The sequence below is a fragment of the Gallinula chloropus genome (assembly GCF_964237585.1).
Source record: "Gallinula chloropus genome assembly, chromosome: Z".
NCBI lineage: Eukaryota > Metazoa > Chordata > Aves > Gruiformes > Rallidae > Gallinula > Gallinula chloropus.
Genome location: NC_140089.1, coordinates 5,210,651 through 5,232,103, shown reverse-complemented (window position 1 = coordinate 5,232,103; position 21,453 = coordinate 5,210,651). Strand labels below are relative to the sequence as shown.

General features: G+C 43.1%; 2 protein-coding genes across 3 annotated transcripts in view; one reads left to right on the top strand and one right to left on the bottom strand.

Annotated features, from left to right (window-relative positions):
* RASA1 (RAS p21 protein activator 1) overlaps nt 1–14,779 on the top strand; it is a 65,516-nt gene extending 50,737 nt beyond the window's left edge. The window contains exons 16-25 of the mRNA XM_084278838.1: nt 1,536–1,708; nt 1,902–2,061; nt 2,199–2,341; nt 3,078–3,193; nt 4,192–4,278; nt 6,923–6,990; nt 9,583–9,671; nt 11,943–12,020; nt 13,259–13,393; nt 14,583–14,779. Coding sequence (XP_084134964.1) covers nt 1,536–1,708; nt 1,902–2,061; nt 2,199–2,341; nt 3,078–3,193; nt 4,192–4,278; nt 6,923–6,990; nt 9,583–9,671; nt 11,943–12,020; nt 13,259–13,393; nt 14,583–14,666 — 1,133 coding nt within the window. The 3' untranslated portion in view covers nt 14,667–14,779. The remainder of the gene's footprint in view (nt 1–1,535; nt 1,709–1,901; nt 2,062–2,198; nt 2,342–3,077; nt 3,194–4,191; nt 4,279–6,922; nt 6,991–9,582; nt 9,672–11,942; nt 12,021–13,258; nt 13,394–14,582) is intronic.
* A 2,198-nt stretch (nt 14,780–16,977) lies between these two features.
* The window catches only part of CCNH (cyclin H), a 14,130-nt gene continuing 9,654 nt past the window's right edge, over nt 16,978–21,453 (bottom strand). The window contains exons 8-9 of one of the 2 annotated variants that reach the window (XM_084278678.1): nt 20,981–21,041; nt 16,978–17,166 (exon numbers count right to left, since the gene is read on the bottom strand). In XM_084278678.1, the coding sequence (XP_084134804.1) occupies nt 17,128–17,166; nt 20,981–21,041 (100 nt within the window). In that variant the 3' untranslated portion in view covers nt 16,978–17,127. Of the gene's footprint in view, nt 17,167–20,980; nt 21,042–21,453 lie in introns of those variants that run through there. The other variant, XR_014617988.1, reaches the window with a different exon arrangement.

The following is a 21,453-nucleotide window of genomic DNA, read 5'->3' as shown; positions in this document are numbered from 1 at the left end:
TGAGAGATCAGCTGTTGTTTTGTTTTGATGATTTCCTGTATGTTTGTTTCTCTTTCAAAATTTGCTGCATCACAGAGTGTAAGATCCTAATGTTTTTCAGCTGACAGCATCCCTTTACTGAAGGTAGCCTACTAAGGCAGTGTAAGCTGCTGAATGGGAAAAAGTCTTGTTCCTGTGAAGTCACTGAGTATAACAGCAACTCTTCTGCAGTCCCTGTACAGAAATTTCTTACATTTTTTTTTTAAATCAAAGCAAGGTGATACAGTATTTATAGTATAGCTGTGAGGTGATACTATATAACAGGGAAATGTGAAATAACAGGGAAATGTGTAATCATCAGTTCCTTCTAGATCCTGTATTTCATTTACCATTTCTGTTAGAGCTGTGCAAGCCTTACATGGGCAAGCAAAGTAAGAAGAAGAACATACTGCTGCTTTGCAGGTACAGGAGCTTTGATACTGGGTAGAAATATTATTGGAAAGTCAGTTGATTATCTGGTTTAAAGACATCCACACTGGGGATAAGTAGCAGGTGATGAGGAATTGTTTTACATATGCCTTGACCGCATTACCTTGGGTCAGTTTACCAGCACCAAAGAATATGAAACAGGCAACAAGAATGGCCTGAAGTGAGCATTGTATGTGATGTTTTTCTGTTCCAGTATCAAATGTTGCCCTGCTGGGTATTGCAGCACTGGGGCAAGGGGAAATCTACTGACAGTTTCTGCGAGGTGGTGCATGGGCTTTGAGGAATTGTGGAGAAAAAACAAGCAATAAAACTCTTGAGTTTCGTTTTGTTGTTTGTTGGTTGGTTTGGGGTTTTTTTAATAATCTGTCAAGTTTAAAAAGAGGTATCATGGAGAGGCTTGAAAAGAGATCCAGGCTGGTAGGCTAAATGTGAAACTTGAACTACAGACCAGCATCACTGAAAGGTGAATTGCCTGTTCTCAAGCTGACTTCATCGTCATCTAGGCAGCAAGCTGCTTGGGAACATGGTTTTTTTTCACATAATTCTCATAAACTTCCAGCCTTCACCTGGGACTTACTGCCATAGGCATTTCTCTTGTACTGTTTGGGAAAGCCACAGGAGAATTATAAAGGTAAATAGTGAGAAGGGACAAGGTGGTCAAGGAGCAGACCTGATGGCGTTATCAGCCCGGGGCTGGGAAGAGGACAGTGAAATCTGAACACTTCATGAGTTTTGAGTTTCTGACAGCTGCCTGGATTTGCAGGGTGGCATTATTTTTCTCACTTCTTGGGTGTTACGAAGAAAACTGTGTCAATACCCATGTGGCATTTTTGAATGTGGAGGTGTACATCCTTTGGAGAATGCTTTGTATTTATATTAGAGGAGTCATTAAACCACTGAAGAAACAATCTGTCGATGTATTGGTAGCAGGAATCTTTATCACTCTTAGTAATACTTTTTTCCTGAGACAAGATGACATGCTGAAAATAAACCTTTTTTTTTTTTTAATTCAATAATCACACTGTTTTGCTGCAGATAACTTTAACAGTGGTTTATTTTTCCTCAAGTGTTCATGCGTTGTCAGTTAAGCCGGTTACAGAAAGGACACGCGACGGACGAGTGGTTCCAGCTCAGTTCCCATGTACCCTTGAAGGGCATTGAGCCAGGGTCCTTGCGTGTTCGAGCACGGTATTCGATGGAGAAGATCATGCCAGAAGAGGAGTACAGTGAGTTTAAAGAGGTATGAAGTGCTTTAACTTCCCATGTTTTGTCTGTCAAAACTCATTTTCTTGAACGAATTTCTTTGAAACAGATTTCAGTAAAACTGGTCACACCGTTAAATAACATTTATAGTGACATCTGTAACTGTGATACCAGTTTTTCTAAAGCTGTTACCTGTTTGGGAGCTTCTGAATATCTGTTTTTTGTTTCAGCTTATACTCCAGAAAGAGCTTCATGTCGTCTATGCCTTATCACATGTTTGTGGACAGGACAGAACACTGTTGGCTGGCATTTTGTTGAAGATTTTTCTTCATGAAAAGCTGGAGTCCTTGTTGTTGCGAACACTAAATGACAGGGAGATAAGCATGGAAGGTACTGCACCAAATCAGTTTACTGGAACTCTTTTCCACCTGTAGTTGCAACTTATATCCAAGTGTAAACACTGGACATTTTTCCTCTACTTGTCTCCTTTTCTCAGGTTTTCTCTTTCCTGTCTTTTTTTATTTCAGATGAAGCTACTACCTTGTTCCGTGCTACCACTTTAGCAAGTACACTTATGGAGCAGTATATGAAAGCCACAGCAACAAGCTTTGTTCATCATGCACTGAAAGACTCTATATTAAAGATAATGGAGAGCAAGCAGTCCTGTGAGGTGATGCCTAGAGCTATGTTTGTAAAGATTTTTGATCTGTTGGCATGATTATCTACTGGTTCTTATGTTTGCATTAAACATTAGCTTCAGAGACATTTATTAATCTCTGAGAACTAAAATTCATTTACATGAGAAATCCAGGAACTGAATTCATTAAGAGATTATTTTTCCCTAGATGTTGGTTTGAACAGTATTCATAGTAGAACTTTTAAAGCCTTTTAATTAGAATTTCTTCATGTATTTATTCTCTATCAGTTGTAGGCTGTTCCGTAGCAGTTACTAACCAAAGTAACTACTCATAAACTCAAGATACTGTAGAAGTCAATGTCTAAAGTTTAGTTTTAATTTAAAGCATGCTGATATTAAATGATTGTTACTAATGGTGAAACTACTGTTTTTAAAATGACCCTCCTAACTTCTGTGTTTCACTTTAACTTAATTGTGGAAAGGATGGGAGTCATCAGAAATTTGGATTGAGAGAGACAGAAAGGTAATGTGAATGGGTAGTGGTGAACATCAGAGCTGTTAAAAGCCTAGTATATTAGAATGTAAAACCATTGCTTCTTTGTGTTCCCTCACCAGCCTCTGAAACAGACTCCTGAGTTCTGTAACACTTGTGCAGCAGCAGAGTATTTAATTTGTGTTGGAGTAGTGTTCGGTGTGTAATACTGTGAAACTATATATGCAGTTCTGTTAGGAGAATAAACTTCTTTTTCCTCTTTTTTTTAATTTTTAGTTAAATCCCTCGAAGTTAGAAAAAAATGAAGATGTGAACACTAATTTGGCACATCTACTCAGCATACTTTCAGAACTGGTGGAGAAGATATTCATGGCTGCTGAGATACTCCCTCCGTGAGTTTGCGCTTCTCTGCTCAGATCTGTATTTGAAAATTCCCCAGGGATCAGGGAAAGAAGAATAATAACACTAACCAATCTCATGTTTCCACAAAGAGATAGAAGACAATAGCAGTTAGCAGTCAGTTATATATATATATTTGATTACAAATTCTTTCCAGGCTTCCCCCTCTTATCAAGAGATGGCATTATTAGCAGCATATTAAAAATAGAAGCAGGAAACAGTAGAACGATACCATGCTACAACTGATTCTCTCTGCTAGGCAACTGCAGGGAGTACTTTTTCTCCTCTCTTTAGTTGCTAAAATAACTGGTGTTCATAGTTCTGATGTGAACCATCTAACAAAAAGCAGGTAGTACTAACAGTTTTCTTTCACTGTGTCATTAGCTTTTAAAGTAAACAAAATCCTCAGTTTCGGGACAGCAGAGAAGGAATTCAGTGTTTGCTGGCAAGGTTAGCATTAAAACCTGCACTCCTTTAAGTCTGCATGATGCAGCTCTCAACAGTCTCTGAAACATGCCACAACTTTCCCTTCCTTTCTAATGTGAGAAGACTTTTGCTGTGGCTGCTTAACTTTTAAACACCTAACACTCATGGAAAAGCAGTTGTTTAGTTAAGAAGATAAACGTTTCAGGGAAAAAAACCCACACCATCTAAATTGTCTTTTCTTTAAAGGATATAGAATTTAAGAAATAGTTGTAAAACATTTAATGCATATATGAATAGTCACTGTGTTGCTTATAGAATTTCACAGTCATTAAGGTCTTTCCTTGCTGTTTATAAATGTACTTTCTAATATAAATTGCCTTTTTATGAATTAATGAACTTTAAGAGCGAATGTATAAATCACAGAATCGTAGGCTTATGTCTGAATTATAAATGTAGAATTGACAGTAGTTCTGCCTCCATTAGGAGGCTGGTCTAGATCCTTTCTGACCAGCTTTCTTGATTCTCTAAGTTTAATGTAATGAGTAATTAGCTATGACTTTTCCAGGACACTGAGGTATATTTATGGATGCCTACAGAAGTCTGTTCAAAATAAGTGGCCAGCCAATACCACCATGAGAACCAGGGTTGTTAGGTAAGTTGCATGTCACTTTATTCTGAAAACAATCTTCTCAAGTCTTGTTACAGATTTGCCTATCTACCTGATGTACCTCAGTTTGCCTATCTACCTTTGTTTCTGTGACAAACCTGCAAAGGTCACAGCTGTATTTAAGATACTTATGATGCTGAGGCACGATATCCCAGTCAAGGATTATGATCTTGCTAGATTCTGAACCATGTTGTTAGAGCCCTGACAGAGTAAGGTGATGCAGTAGAGAGGTCAGTAGAGCTTTACTTAAGTCATTTTAACTTTGAATTTACTTGCACTGTGTCAAGATTTACAGACTAATGTAATACAGAGGTTTCCCTTTTCATGCTTCTCTCAAAGCAACAGTTAACTTTGATACCTGTAGAGAGCAGTGACCTCTGAAGATCATGTTCCTGTCATGTGCCATCTGGGAGAACTGTCCTTTACCTAGGGGCTCTTACATAGTGTGTGTTAATTGCTGGAGAAATCTTAAGTGGTTTAAGATCTGCATGACTTAAAATCCAGACCCAGCATGGTAAGGAGTCTAATGCCTTCTCATAGAGACAGCTGGAGCGTTGTTAGGTGTCACTGAGGTACTGCCTGCACTGGGATATGTAGTTGTCTGCATGGCAGAAGACTCCCAAAGGCTGCTGGTTTGGATCACTCCCAGCCAACACTCTTGTTTCCAAAAACACTTAATTCAGTGCTGTCCCAGTTTTGTTTCATTTCTCTGCTCCAGCCCAATCACATTGAAACATCCCAGAGCTCCTCTAAAAATGTGGCAGGAGGTTACTGAACCTGCCTCCTCTGAAGTCACACCAACCACAAAACCTCCAGCGTACACTCACACAGCAATGCAGTACACAGGTTCTTCCTCTAGCACTCTCCCTTGCTGCCACAGGTCAAACAAAAGTCCTTGAAAAGATGGGTCTTGGCAGTGTTTTTCTAAAACTACTGGGGTTTGAAGAACCACATCTCTCTTTTTTTTTTTTTTTGTGGTGTCTAGCAGTCATACAACTTGCTAGGATAGTCTCCCATGGGGGGAGTCTTTCAGAGGGTTTTTGTCTTTGGTTTGTGTTTATCACTGCAGACACCCAAAGCCTTAACGTCACCCAGGGTACCATGCAGGGGCACTGCCTTCGAATGGAGGCTGCTCTTACTGTGAGAGCCCCTTACTATGAAGGGTAGATTGTAGAGCTCAGAGGTGAAAACCACCTCTCTTTCTCCTCTTCCCCAGCTCCAGAGAGAACCAGGCACCTTTCCTTAGTGGACACAGTCTGCATTCAGGGTGTTCCAGAGGTTTCCACTGGGCGCTGTAAATAGTGGATTGCTTGCTCTTGTGATGTGAGTCTTCACAAGGGGATAGTAGTGATTTCTCTCTGCAGTAGAGTTTCACAGCCTTCAGTGACAATTATCTATAATTGCACTGGTTTTGGTCCAAGAGTGACAAAATACTCGGGGGCAGATGAACAGTTTTTAGATGCCTGGGTATCTACTAGTCAGAAGGTGCTGCTGTTTCTCTCTGGTTGCAAAATCCCCATTTATATTCCAAGTCAGTTCTTAGTGTGGGCAGCTTGACCAGGGCAAGAAGCACCAGATCCTCTGTATCAGCAAGACCCATCCCTGCATTCATACCTCACTGGCCATCAGCTTTTGGCACTTTAAAAAAGGAATTTTTATATATGCCAGGAGTTCGAAATTATTTGCTCCCTCATAGCTGTAAATTCATACCTTAGAAAGTATTTTAGTTTCACATAGGGGCAAGAAATGTTGCCTTACTAGCCCATAATTCATGGGATTGGGAGAAGAAACATCTATAACAGTATATATTACGTGTCTTGGACATATTATGTGTCTTGGACATATGGAAGGTGTGTTGACATCACCACTATGTATATTGTTTTCAAGTAATATGGACATAGCCATCACTGTCTACTTAACAGGTAAGGTAGCTTAAGGTCCCCTTCCCCTTTTAGAAGTAGTCAGGGTTTGGTATTCCTGCAGTGAAGGCCAGTCTGCTGGTAGTGTCCAAGCACTCTGAACAAAAATAAAGATGGTTTAGATTGTTTTACTTGGTCCATAGGTTACTTTGCTGTATAGCAGTTAGACAGAATTGAGGTTAACCTGAGGTGGATGTAGTTACTTCTGCCAGGAACAGAAAGTCAGATCTTTCTCATGCTGTTGGGGGTTTCTGTTGAATGAGTTCCTAGTTCTGCAGCCAAAACAGGGCGCTTTTTCCTGTTGTCTGTCTAGAAGGCAGCAGTTATTTCAGGGAGGAAGCCAGCACATCCCTTACTAATTTTCTACAACAGCCTGACCTAAGGATGTGTTGCTGCCAAAAGAGAGGGTCCCTATGCCCACCACTCCTGACCTGAGCTTGGCTTTACCGTTGAGTCCTCCCACATGATTTCAACTGCTATCTTAACTGTGAAAGCAACATACCTATTCTTTCAGCTTCTATACCATAGATACCAAGTCATAGTGTGGTATTCTTCCTTCCTTAGCGCATTCACAGAGCACAGGCTGGTTGGTTGGTTGGTGTCAGTCTCAAAGAGGTTCCATGCTAACTTGAATCCTTAAAGACTACTCAGTTTTATATTCATTCTTTTAAAATTTTATTGAACAAAACCCAATTTTCTTCCTATTTCAGTGGCTTTGTTTTTCTTCGACTGATTTGTCCTGCTATCCTGAACCCAAGGATGTTTAATATCATCTCAGGTGACTATATGCTTCAGATTGAATTCATACTTTGTAGGCATGGTGTTAGTGTCTAACATAGCAAAATAAGGGGGTTTTGGAATGCTTTGTCCAAAGCCATGTTACCCACATCACTTGTCTTCTCCACAAGCAGCCAGCATATATTTTTTGAACTCAAAGGTTAGATTGTTATCCCTACTGTCATTTTAAAGTCCATAAAAATACACATTGTGGTGCTGAATAATAAAATCTTGATTTAAAGTCGAGCAGTGTGGATTATACTCAGCAGTGTGAACGTGTGTGTGGGAACTTCAGAAGTCAATTTGAATACAGCGTAATGAATGCCAAAGTTCAGTGGTATAAGGGTGATTTATGAAGCCAGCAGTGTATCTGCAGAGCTGGGAATACGTTTATACCTGGGACATTATGCTTGAGTAACTCATTGGGATGTCCTGCTTAGAAAGCTTCCATTTTTGACTCACAAAGTATGGTCAGTCTCAAATTTGGAATCTTGGAGGTGAGGAAAAGGGTAGCATTGTGAAGAGGTGGGGTTGTGTAATTTGGCCAGTGATAGGAGAGCTCCCACGGGCCTGTCAAAACCAATGTTCTCACCACATAAAGTCTTACCCAGCTTTTTGGTAGTTCCTTGGTAACAGGCATCTGAGAAGTTAACTAAAAGAGCAGGAGCAGGATTGCAGAGCTGCTGCTGTGGCACGGTGCTGGCCGGTGTCAGTATTCTCCTGAACCGCTCCCAGGGTGACTGGGAAGGAGCATGTGGCAGGGGCTGGAGCTGGCATGCTGCTGGCTTGGGGCTTTGCTGTTGTGAAGCTTTAATGGTGAGGGCATGGATTATCCCATGGTAGTGGCCTTAAGCACCTGGAAATGTTTGTGAAGCACTTTCACATCCCTTCTGTGGGTGGGAAAAAGGAAAGACGGGAACCACTGAAAACTCTCTTAATGAACTTAAAATGTTGGGACATCTGAGTTGGTTAGGTTTAAATTTTAAAGTTTGCATGTATTTTATCTTTGTTTTCTGTTGGTTTTTTTATTGACAAGAGATCACCCCAAGCTAGAGGGCATTTAGGTTGCACTGTGTGTTGCTCTTCCTCCTCCATTCCCAAGCAGTTTGTTGATTTTTACCAGTAAAATGCCGATTTGGAAACAGGAGGAAATCAGAAATCTGATTCAGAAAAGCTTTTTCCTGTTCACAGGCAGTTCTTAAGACAAGGTCACATACTTTGTGTTGCCTCCCTTGAAGCTATACTGAATGAGAAGGGCTGTGTCAAACAGGAAGTTCCTTCCTCTCACCCAGTAGTCATTTCTGTACATGCTTTGGAGAACCCACTTGGGAATGGGTTCTGGTAGCCCAGGTACACAGTGATCCCCTCTTTAGGATTTCATTATCTTCAGGTGGTTTGCAAGTTAGGTAGCTCCTAACTTGGGTTGCACTGTCTGCAGATGTAAAACGTTACCTAGAAATTGAAGTGATGTCTTCTGAGCTTGTCTGTCAAAGTGCTGCCCGTGCACATCCAGCTGAATATTCTCAACTGCTGCTGAGGTAAACTTAAGAGACTCTGTGTTGGGCTTTTAAAGCCCATCAAAGAAGGGGAAAGGCCTTCCTTTGCGAGCAAAGCTTCCAAGATACCTTCTTCCCATAATAGGGGAAAAAAGTATTCTGAAGGCTGAGTGTATAGGCACAGCTCAGTATCAGCAGCACTCCTGTCACCTCGGCAGCTGTGAGTGAAAACAAACCTTTGTTTCAAAGGTTAGATCCTTTCTTCACTTCCTTGGAAGCTCCAGCTATGCAAGAAAAATTAGAACTTAAATTTCAGTGGATTTTGGAGGAGGAAAGGAAGAAAGAGCAGAAAAAAACCCATTGCAGGTAGACAATGAAGAGCATTTCTTGAATTCTTAGGAAGAATTACAAAACGCAGAGCTCTATGATAACCATGTCCGTTTATTTACACTTCAGACCTGGCTGTCCACTGAGCCAGGTGCTGTAGGGGCAGGGCTAAGACACTGCTGGCTCATAGCAGTTGTTGGAGGATTTGATTGTTCATCTAAAGTCCAATGTTCAGGGCTGCAGGTGGCAGTAATTTCATGGATATACTACCTGTGATGGCATCTAGTGTGAACTCTGGTTTTCTGACATCAGTAACCTAAAGAGTAACGTGTGTAGCCTGTCAGAGCCCACTTATCTGGGTGTACACAAATAAGGAAAAAGGTAAACTTGCCCTCTTTTTTTTTTTTTCCCTTTTAATTCTGAAGGTAAATTAGGGCTTTTTTATTCTAACAACAAATAATCCTCCTTCCAACAGAACTGCTTAGTTTGTGTGAAAATGGTTCTTAACTCACTAACACTTTTATCTTACATATTTGTCTGTGTGCAGCTTATTCAGGAAAATCAGATGTTCACATGAGTGTCTTTCTGTGGGCACCACTAAAGCAACCTAAGTTTCACTTCCAGTGAAATCTTCTGCATATAGTTCTGTTATAACAGTAAAAATACTCCATTCCATGGAAAAACACGAATTGGAGGAGAGCTTTATTTTCATGTGACTGCTCTGAGTCTTCAGTGGAATGGCCAGTAACTCTGTTTTGTGTTCCTGCCAGATTCTCCTTCCCCCACTGCTGCAAGAACGCTGACGCTGGTCGCCAAGTCTGTGCAGAACTTAGCAAACCTGGTTGAATTTGGAGCTAAGGCAAGTATCACTTTTCTGTTTCCAGTCCTTTTCAACACTCCTGTTCAACGTGTGCAAAGACCTGAGTCTGCTTCCTTGCACGAAGCCTGATTATGTCAGACCTCATCAGCAAGGAGGCCTTGTTGCTGGAATTTCTTCTGTCCTCTTTGTTTAGAGCTGCGCAGGGTGCTGGTCTGGGAGGAGCAGCAACATAAAGTCTGGTCAGATTGGGCAAAGGAGCCCTGATCATTTGAGGGGAAAGTGATCTAGAAACTCATATAATAACTTGGTATGTCCCATGAAGAATTTAAATCTGGTGGTTGGAACACCAGTAATGATCCATTAAAATAATTGATGAACGAATGACCGTGTGTTCCAGTAGGAATTAGAGATGCAATCATTTATCAGTGCTGTGAGAACACCAGTAACCTCAGCAGGCATTTGTTCAAAAGACAACAGAGGAAGTACAGAGAGTTGTTTTTGTCATTGGCAGCAGAGAAGGAAGCAGTCATACTCCTCCAGTGTTTCCTGTGTCAGCAGGAAGGAGTGGGAGAGGAACAGCAGGCAGCCATCCCACCGTCGCTGAAGTGCCTGCGATGGCAAAATGGGCACCTTTTCCTTGGGAATATGTGTATCAAAAAGACATCTGAGAATTGCTTCATTGGTAATCAGTGATGGGGAAGGATCAGGAGGAGAGATATTTCCCTTAAGCAGATGATAGGGACTTTTTTTGTATTTCCATTGATGATTTGGTGTCAAAGGGAGCAGCGTTGGCACGCTAACTTGAAATGTGTTCCACACACGTTCCATCTACATGCAGTATTTCAGCTTGGGATTCATCAGGCCTAAGTGGGCATTGTAGTATAGATTATCTTCTTCTGAAACAGACCTGCCAGCCTCTGACTCTCTGCCCTCCCCTGCTTTCACCTTGCATTTACTCCTTGGGTTGGTGTTTTCTGTGGTGGACACTTCAGAGCACCCCTCCTATTCATACTCCTTTTCATACTGCTGGGCATCATGAATGCTGTAAACCAAGCTTTCAGAGAAGTTTTTACTCTAACACCAAGGGAACACCAGCAACAACTGCTCTGTCTCAGTTCCCAGGCCAAAACATGGCTGAAAAAATAAACGTGTTGAATTCAGCATCATGGAAGTGACTTCAGCCCAGCGTTAGGAAGGGATCCCTGTGACACACCTACCTGGGAATGCCAGCGTTACAGAAAGAACAGGAGAGAGTGCTTACTCAGATTGCACCTCAGAGCAGAGCATTGCTTCACTGCAGTGAAGCGTTGAGACACGTGTGTCACTGCAGGTTCATGCCAGTACGCATGTGTAAGAAAAGGAATTGTCTGAATACTAAGAAAATACCCAAATCTGTAGCCATTTGACTGGCTGCACATCAGATAGTAGAAATTCCTTGAAAAAAATTAAATTGCTTCAGGTGACATCTGGACATCCCAGACATAGACAGGGACTGGGAGAAGAGCCTCTGGAGAGCAGCCCTGCTGAGAAGGACCTGGGTGTCATGGTGGTTAAGAAACTTCACATGAGCCAGCAGCGTGCTCTTGCAGCTCGCAAGGCCAAGGGTATCCTGGGCTCCATCAGAAGAGGGGTGGCCATCAGGGACAGGGAGGGGATTGTCCCTCTCTACTCTGCCCTCGTGAGGCCCCATCTGGAGTCCTGTGTCCAGATCTGGGGCCCCCAATACAAGAAAGATGTGGAGCTGTTGGAGAGGGTTCAGAGGAGGGCAGCGAAGATGATTAGAGGTTTGGAGCACCTTCCCTACGAGGAGAGGCTGGGAGAGCTGGACATGCTCAGACTGGAGAAGAGAAGGCTGCAGCAAGACCTCATTGCAGCCTTCCAGGCCCTCCAGGGAGCACACAAACACGAGGGGAATCAACTTTTTGAAAGAGCAGACAATGGCAGGACAAGGGGGGATGGATTAAAGCGAAAGGAGAGGAGGTTTAAATTGGATATTAGGGGGAAGCTCTTTACAGAGAGAGTGTTGAGGTGGTGGAACAGGCTGCCCAGAGAGGGGGTGGATGCCCTGTCCTTGCAAGTGTTCAGGACCAGGTTGGATGGGTCCCTGGCCAACATTGTGTAGCTCCAGGCCTGGAGGTTAGAGGCCCTGCCTGTGGCAGGGGGGTTGGAACTCTGTGATCCTTGGGATCCCTTCCAACCCAGACCAGTTTGATTATATGGCATTTTGCAGTGTCACTTGTCACTGTGTCCACGTCAGGTATGGCAGCTACCTTGGACTCTGTTATAATGAATATTTTCTACGTTTACCAGGAGCCGTATATGGAAGGGGTGAATCCATTCATCAAGAGCAACAAACATCGCATGATCATGTTCTTGGATGAACTTGGGGTAAGTAGTTTAAAAAAAAACCCACCAAAATCTTTACCAGAAGTTACATAGCAACATTGTAAATTGAAATTATTTACACTTCTTATTAACTAGCTCAAAACCAGATCAACTCTTACGCAGTTTTGAATGCTTGTATGGAATAGTTTGCCCTTGTGCATGTTTAGAAACTGCAGGATGCTGGCGTGTCACAGGGAATTAAAACTGTTACATGTCATCTCAGCCTCCATTCATTTAGTGCCTCTGTAGACAAAAGAAGCTCAAATAGATTTTATAGCTGTGAGGGCTTGGGCCAAAAATACAAATCTTTTAAAAAATACGTTTTAAAGCAAAGAATTTCATGTAGCATTTGTCATATGGTTTTGACCAGAGACTGGAATTATTTCTCACATTACAAACCACCAGGTTGAGTTTCAGATGCAGGTCACCAGTGTGTCACTGCACACACACACATTCTAGATGCTGTGGCTTGAAAGTGAACAGTGGTTACTGAGTTCTTGTACTGGTACTGCTTTGTGTATGGTGGCTCCAGCAGCAGTCAAGTCCTCGTGTCATAGATGTGTATTTTAAACCCAGAATTCACTTTAAAAAAACAAGAGTAAAAAAAAAAAGGGCCAAACTTCCTAAATCAGTCCCTTAAAGTGACCTAGAGGACATGTCAGAGCACTCTGTAAGATAAAAAAAATGAGCATGCTGTGAGGCCAGGCTGCTCTATGTCTCCCCTTCCTGGTTAATTTGCAACTTCTGCACGTTGTATCATTTTTTTTCCTTAAATGAGAGATTTTTGCATCAGGTCTCTAAAAACTGTTGGTTTGAGAAGAACTGCAGGATTAATCTACTGTTTTAATTACAACAGTATTGTTTTATGACTGGTCTAATGAGTTACTTGATGATTGCTGAATTTTTGTTGCTGCTGTTGCCTCGTTACAATTAGGGGAAAAACACCGAATGGGTGGGTTCCCCCTTCCTTAGGGGAAGGTGATGAGTCTCTACAGGCAGTAGCTTTTCTGGCCAGCTGTACCACAAGTGTAGCCATACCACGTCCCTTTAATTAAAGCCCTTCCAGCAGGAGCAGGAATTCCCATGCAGTAGTAAAACACTGGCCTGCAGAAAGGAGGAAACAGGTAATTTGTAGTAGGAAGGAGGAGTGAGCCTCTGCTGAAGACTGGCCTCCTGTCTGCAGAGCTGTAACTTCTCTCTCCTTGAGCCCCCTAACTCTGCTCTCCTCCCTGCTGCTGAAGAACGTTCCTGAGCTCCCAGACACTACAGAGCACTCTAGAACTGACCTGTCTCGTGACCTGGCGGCCCTGCACGAGATCTGTGTGGCGCACTCGGATGAACTCCGCACCCTCAGCAACGAGCGGGGCGTAATGCAGGTGAGTGACAAGAGGTAGACAGCCAAGCACAGCGTGCCCTCCCCTTGCTCCTTCCCATCAGGGTTTCGTGGTGGTGCTGTTCTGGCTAGCTAGCTGGGTGGCTGGTAAAGACTTTAAAAAGGTGAATACTTGGTCCATAATTTTGTTTCTTCATGACACAAAGGTCTGGGGTCCTTTTTAAGGTTTCCAGAGTAAGTTTCAGTTTCTAGAGGAAGCCTAAAACTACAAAATTCCTGTCTTCTGACAAGCTCTCTGGGTTGTTAGCTTTAACAGAACAGAATCACGAGGTTGGAAGAGACCTTTGAAGATCATCAAGTCCAACCATTCCCATCCTATGCTAAACCATATCCCCAAGTACCTCATCTACCCTTTTTCTGCACACATCCAGGGATGGTGACTCCACCCCTTCCCTGGGCAGCCTGTTCCAGGCCCTGACAACTCTTTCAGTAAAAAATTTTTTTCAAATGTCCAATCTAAACCTGCCCTGGCACAGCTTTGTGCCATTGCCCCTTGTCCTTTGTCTTGTCACCTGGCTGAAGAGACCATCGCCCACCTCTCTACACCCTCCCTTCAGGTAGTTGTAGCTGGTGCTAAGGTCTCCCCTCAGCCTCCTCTTCTCCAAGCTAAACAGCCCCAGCTCCCTCAGCTGCTCCTCATTGGATTTGCCCTCCAGCCCCTTCCCCAGCCTGGTTGCCCTTCTCTGCACTCGCTCCAGGACCTCAATGTCCTTTTTATGGTGTGGAGCCCAGAACTGCACACAGCACTCGAGGTGTGGCTTTATCAATGGTTCTTAGCAGCTGAGAGCTACGTTTACTTTTGTGAGCTTTCCACCAATGCCATCCATTTCTGCTTCCTAATTGCCTTTTTAAACAAACACAGCAAGCTCTCTTCTAGCAAACCCCACACCCTCCCAGCGTCTTAGCAGTCCACTTTCTCAGCCTCCCCGGTAAACCAGGCAGCAGCAAAAAGATCCATGGCTGGAGGGGCAAAGTTCCTAACACCACCTTAGGCTTCTGTTTCAAAGGGGATGTCCAGGACTAAGGAATCAGCTGGGTGGGTTGGTTGGTTTGAGCATCTTTGGAACTTGCCAGTAGCACATCTGGTAAGTTAATGCTGAAAACGCTGCTCAAGCAAGACTTCCATTTTCAGTTGCTAATCTATGGTTCCACCGATTCTCTCTCTCTTACAGCACGTTCTTAAGAAGCTTTTGGCTATTACTGAACTGCTTCAACAAAAACAGAATCAGTATTCAGTGTCTAATAACATCAGGTAGCAGCCCTCTACCTGAATTCTGCATGGATCCAGCACGCCCAACATGGCAACTCACACACCAGTATCACTTTTTTCTTCTTGCTCTTGCCAAAAAAACAGCACACACCCTGCCACGTTCCCAGTGATGTGTGAACTATGCAAAAAGAAAAAAAACAAAGATTCTGTTGGTGAACAATTGTGCCAGCAGATGTTTTTTTTTAAGCTATCTGTGCAGGACATTTGCACTTTGTGTTTTGTTTTGGGTTTTTTTTTTTTTTCCACTTGGAAACGGTTTTCACAACCTCTGAGCCTTGGTGTACAGTTCACCTTCCACAAAGAAAATGCTGTGACTGTGTCCTGAACTTGGGGAATTAATTCCAGCACCTCCCGCTTGCCAAAGTTTCACCGTCTCGTTGGAAAAGAATCACCAACTGACATGGAAAGAAAGAAATGCATTGACAGCTACTTATAACTGGATAACATGTCTTACTGTAATTTCTGACTGGTTACAATAATAACGACTTCTGACTGTTTCAACCACTTTTAACTTGTATTTACAGTTTCCAGAGTTCGATGTTATGGTAGGAACAATCTTTACTGTACACTTTTTATACCATGCTGTTTCTCTTGCTGGAATCATGTTGAAAGAGAATATGCAGAATGGGGTCTTGTCAGCTTTATTTTTCTGATGTGCCACTGATTCAGTCTGAATAGTTCTTCCATCAGGAACTGTGTATCCAGATAAATCACAATGCTTTTTGTAAGATGTTTACAACAGTAAATAATTTGAATTCAATAAATTTATTGATCACTGTATCAGACATGCATGCATTCATTAAACCATTTTATAAAATATGTATTGGTTGGTCTTTTGTGTACTGTAAGTCTACCATAAATATTATTTTTATAAGTGGAAAAAAAAAATCAAGTTTTTGAAATAAATCAAGCTGCAGATCAACTCTTTATGGAAACTGCCTAATTGTGGCTGCTGTGGGAATTTATTACTGTGTCTTCACACGTGATGTACTTTGAAATGCTGATGCCATGTCACACTTTTAGCATGAATCCTCCATGTGCCTCAGTATGTGGCTCAATATGTGCTTTATCTCTCATGGGGCAAGAAAACAGATGTTAAAACTGTTAAATTTTAAGTTAAATACATGGTTATTCAGGGGTGTTTCAGCATCACTGTAGCTTCTCCAGGCAGTGATCTAATAAAGAATACAAGAATGCCAAGACTAGCAGACAAGTCTAATGACTGCATCACCAAGCTGTGTAACATGAGCAGGGGTTGTACACTGTTAGAATCACTGCACAGTACCTCCTGCCTGTTAGAACTGCAGCCACACTCACTGGGTCAGCCTTACCTGGTGTCTTTGCTGCAGGACTAGGGCCTGTCCCCTGGCTTTGGCGCTGGCTCTTGCTGCGGCTGGGGCAGCTTGCTTGAAGGTGGATGCCAGTGCTGCAGTGAGAGCTCCCAGGTGCCACAAGTACTACACTTAGTAGACAGAGGGGATGCCCTAATACAGCTGGGGAATCTTCATCTGTTTGTCTGTCTTTAGATCAAGACACTGCTTGAACTACTCCTGCTACGCCCATATCAAGCTGCATCTTGGAGAAAAAGGTAATTAAATGTGTTTTTCTGCCACAGCTACTTCTCTCTCTGTACACCCTTAGGTGATCTGAGTCACAGACCCCTTCATAACCCTTTGGTGTGTGTAGGTTTAAAAACACAAGTGCTGGTGAAGAGATTTGGGTGGCTGTTCCACTCATTACATAGATGGATAAATGAACCAGGAAAGTCCCAGAGCTGCAGTTTGGTGTATTACAGAACTGCTTCCATTCTAAAACACTGAACAAAAAAGACTTTGTTCCCAGTTTGTAAGACACCTGCCTACTCAGAAAGGCTTCTTAATCACAGGTAGTAGTCACAGCTACCTAACCTGAGATCACAGCTGCAGAGTAAGCCACAGAGCACTGAGTACTACTTTCCATACTGTACAGAATGTTGCTGCAGCCCTGTAATACGTTTGAGGAGAGCTCCCCAGACATGCCAAATGTCATCTCACTGCTTCAGCAACAAGTTTGTGCAGAGGGGAGTGGACCAGTCTCCAAAGCAGGTACAGGTCTGTTACCAGACCTGTCTCCTTGCGTTTACCCAGTTCCCTAGATGCCCAGTGTGACCTAAGTGTCAAACATGGCATAAGCTGAAGTCACACCTCGACCTGTTCCTGAAGCAAGACTCTTCCCTGTGGAACAGGCTTCTTAAACACCTCTTACTGATGTCTGACTGTGAACAGATGAGCGTTTAGAAGAACCGTGACTAATTATTTTACCAAAGTGATGGGCTTTATTACAAAGATAGTGAAACTTACAGAATAAATACCTCATGATACAGTAAAGTAGTAAAGAACTCGTGGCAGACAAGCCTGCACCTGACCCCGCGCTGTAGTTTCCGCAGCGGTAGTCTTCCCTCTCCATGGTTACAGTGAGTCCACAACATCGTCATCAGTCCACTCCTCCTAACAGGAGAGAGAAAAGCACTGCCTTCAGCACCACGTAACACCCATACACATCCCATCATGGCAACCTGTACACACACCAGGTGCATTTGCCACCCGTCCCAAACTGTGCCTGCTATCAATCAGAGGCAGATTTAAATAGCACATGGAAACTGATGGTAAATGTAGTGCTTGTCCACGTGGCTTGACAGACGAGCATTTCAGCCAGGACCCTTGTCCATGCTCAGAGGCAGACTAACCAGTCCTGGTTAGTCTGCCAGGCCAGCTCCAACATCCCAACGCAGAAGGGAACTTGACAAAATGCCTATCAAGTTCCCCTTCAGATTCTTATGCCAGACCCAACATCCTGGCCAACAACTGCCAAACAACATGAAGGGGTATTTCCTTTCCTCAGCCTCCCCACAATCTGGATTTCCATTACAAACTTGCTCCCACTGCTATACATGAACACAGCTAAAGCAGCTGCTTCTGCACTGGTCTAGTGTGAGATGACAACTACGTTTTGATTTCTGGGTTCATTTGAAACACCTTGCATACCCCCCCCAGCAGCACTAGCCAGTGTGCTCTGCCTCTTGTTTGGAAATAGCTTAAGGATATATGTCAAAGGGAAGATGGTATTCATTTTATTTCCTTTGGCTCCTGGTGGTTAATCCCAGAACACAGGACAGGAGGTCTCCTGGGCCTAAGCCCTACTTCCTTCTGCCAGTCGGCCACGATGCTCATCAAGACCACCACTCTCTCCCACCAAACCCACGCTCTTCATGGCCAGGGTTTAATACCTGACAAGTACTTCATAAACAGAAGCAAAAGAAATGTTTTAACTAGTGGTGACTAAGACCTTTAATCTCAGAGCTAGTTATCATAGAATCATAGAATGGTCTGGGTTGGAGGAGACCCCAAGGGTCACAGAGCTCCAACTCCCTGCCACAGGCAGGGCCACCAACCTCCAGGCCTGGATCTACACAAGGCTGCCCAGGGCCCCAGCCAACCCGGCCTTGAACATCCCCAGGGATGGGGCATCCACCACCTCTCTGGGCAGCCTGTTCCAGCACCTCACCACTCTCTCTGTAAAAAACTTCCCCCAATATCTAATCTAATATCCATACCTAGTCCCTAGTCTTAATGCTGGTATCTATAAAGCAGAATCTTCCACTTCACAGGCACAGAAACGTGTCTGGGTTAGTGCTTGGGCACTGTTTAATTTAGGGTTCAATGTACCACCTTACTATCAAGGTGTAGCTATTAACTACACCTTTAAAGAAGAGCCAAAGGACTGACAAGAAGCAAGTTTGCTAGAAAGTGTCCTTGGAGAAGAGCTGAGAGGCTGATACAGGTGAAACATCCCACTCCAGCACCTGCCAGAGCTGGGGCATGGCCAGAGAGGCCTGAAGGCAACAAAACCCAGCAGTAAGAGGGGAAAGGTAAAGGTGATGAGGAGTTTTTGAGCACCTACCCCATTAAAGGCCCGTTAAAGTCAACCCCACACACACCTTCAAGCACCATGGTGCTAACTGACTGATAGTAGATGATTCAGTCATTACTAACCAATTAGCATGAATTTAGGCAGGTTTTTCTAACCCTGTGACAAAATAATTCTGTGTAGGGGGCTAGTGAGGATTTACCACCCAGCACTGGTCTCTGCACAGACATGAATACATCCACTCCCTCTGCTCTGGGTGCTTATCAGCGTGCTGCACACTGGGTAACGACCCCACGTTTGGCACACCAACGTCATGGGAGGCCCAGTCATTTAAGCAGCCCTTTTTTCCCCATCAGCTCATGCTTCTGTATTACAGACATTTATGCAGAGATTTCCACAACAGCTTATACTGCAACTTTCCACTGATACCTTGGGCTTTCAGTGGCTTCATCCCTTTAACAGCCAAGTCACCACTACCCTGAACGTTTCAAATGGATGAGCCCTCCGTAACAATTAAAGCCTTGCCATTAATATTAACTAGGTCTGTAAAGTGTCAAATCAAGAAACAAACATCTTAAAAATAGGTTAGAATTGACTGTGCACTTGTATACTACAGCCTAATCAATTACAGATACAAGCATCATTAACATCAGCTGACTACAGCATTAGTGCAGCCTCAAGGCTGGAGCAGTAAGCATGTACCTGAAGCTTTAAGGAGTTAAGCACACTTTCTCCTGGGTGTCCTGGCCAGCTCTGATCTGTTCTTACACGTGGTAATTGCTCAGAAATTAAACTATACAAGTACAAACCTTTGGCAGTTCAGATACATCACTAAAACCTCCCAAGCTTTAGGGGCTGTTAAAACTGTGCCAGACAATATCATGGCATTCTGTAGGGCATGAGAAGTTATCAACTCACTTTATTCCTTTGGGAACAGGGCTGTGAACACAATAAGGACCCCAAAAATCAAAACTGTCTCAAATCATGGCAGTGTAACTAAAATAAGACCCCACTAGAGTTAAAGCAGGGCAGGGAAGCAGCGAGCCTCCAGATCGTAGCTGGAACCATTCTCCAAGTCATTTAGTGAGCACGTGGAAAGTTACAAAGTGCCAGTTTTACAGACCCAGTTGGAGGTTTCATCAGGCTTTTTAAGACTATAATTTGAACTACACACTACTCAAAGTTTTTACAGGACTAAATAGTTATCACAAAATATGCTTCAGGTTCCACATTTGTTTCAACATACTGTCAATGCTGACTTCATTATGATCTGGTTTACAAATTATTTGAACAAGGTTGTAATAAAAAAATTATTTGGACTCTTAGTTTGAGATTGCAGCATCAACCTACCAGAGTATTTTACAACAGCAAGACTTACTTGGATTATAAAATAAACCCACATACCCAGCATTTTGTGTTAGGGTTTTGACAGATGACCTTCTTCAGCTGCCAGGTCTTCCTAAGTGCTATGCTGAAGGTGTCTCAGGCTATCAGGATGTACAGTGTCTTCAATATCAAGAGAAGTCCAGCTAAGTGTTCTTCACAAAGCTACTCCTCAACCAGAATGTATTCTCTACAGCTTCCAGTCAATGTTACAAATTAAAAAGCCCAGAAGGTGTTCAGATTAGATCTGTTAGGGTTAGCTTAGTTCTGTTTTCACTGGTTGAGTCACCCTCTTCCATCTGTTTCCACCTAATTTATAGTTGGTCTTATTAACCTGAGGTACTAGCTACCCACCCAGAATGTATGCAAGCCTTCCTAGGAAGTCTGCTGACACAGCAATTCAGCCCAGCAGCTGACTTCTGCTTTGTGCAAGAAGCCAAACAAAGCAAATGTAAACAGCTTCAAAAATGCTGTCCAGCAGAAAAAAAAAAAAACAAACAATACCACATAAAACTTCAGAAAACCAAGGCTGCTTGAGTCTACTTCTGCATGTAGTCAAACACTTCATCAGCATCCTGAGGGGTGAGTTCCCCACCTGCAGAGTTAGGATTTCTCCTCAAGCATTCTGTTCCTGGCCTTCCAAAACCTCCTTTCACCACACTGCTCCAACCCTCCGTTTCACAGCTCTTTCCCCTCACCAGCATCATGGAGTTTCACGTAATGGAATTAAGTATTCATCTTCATGTTCTCTTATGGTTGCTCAGAAGACTTTCAAAGCACAGGAAACCTCCAGGATCATGGGCATATATGTTCTGCCCCCTCCCTACAAAGAAGACTGCTGTATTCAGTAACACTCCTAAATGCAAGGTAGTAACAAACGCTGGCTTAACAAAATAATACTTAAAATAAAAGAATATTAACAGGTGGAGAAGCTTGTCTCAGTAGCTATGTCACTTTTGCCTGGACAGTTAGAAGTGAAAAAACAAGTACCTGTGCAAGAGGTGTACTGACCTCACCCATTTTACTCTTCTTTACAACGTATTCATCATCTTCATAACCTCTCCTCTTCTTCCTAAACCCCATCCAGGAAGAAAAAAGTGGCATGGTTAGGTGTTTTTGGAAGTCAAGGTCTCTTTATTGGGCCACAAAATCAGCTTATGGACATAACTGTCACACAAACTACTGCAACCCCAACTAACATCTTGCTGGAAGCTCACAGTGGGTACTGAAGTGGAAAGGGCAGAAATGAAACATCAGGAAGTCCTCTGCCATCCACATCAGTCTCATGCCAAAAATAACCCTTCACCACGCGATTCTGCAGCATGTGATTCTCATCACATCAAGTGGCCAGACCTTAGAAGCCACCTGAGATTCCAGTTCCACATTACAAAAATAGCTCAGTGCTCCAGCTTGCAGTGCAGACCAGCAGAAAACAACCTATTTACATGTTGCTGAAAGCACTGCTTTGAGTCTTGGCTCTCAAG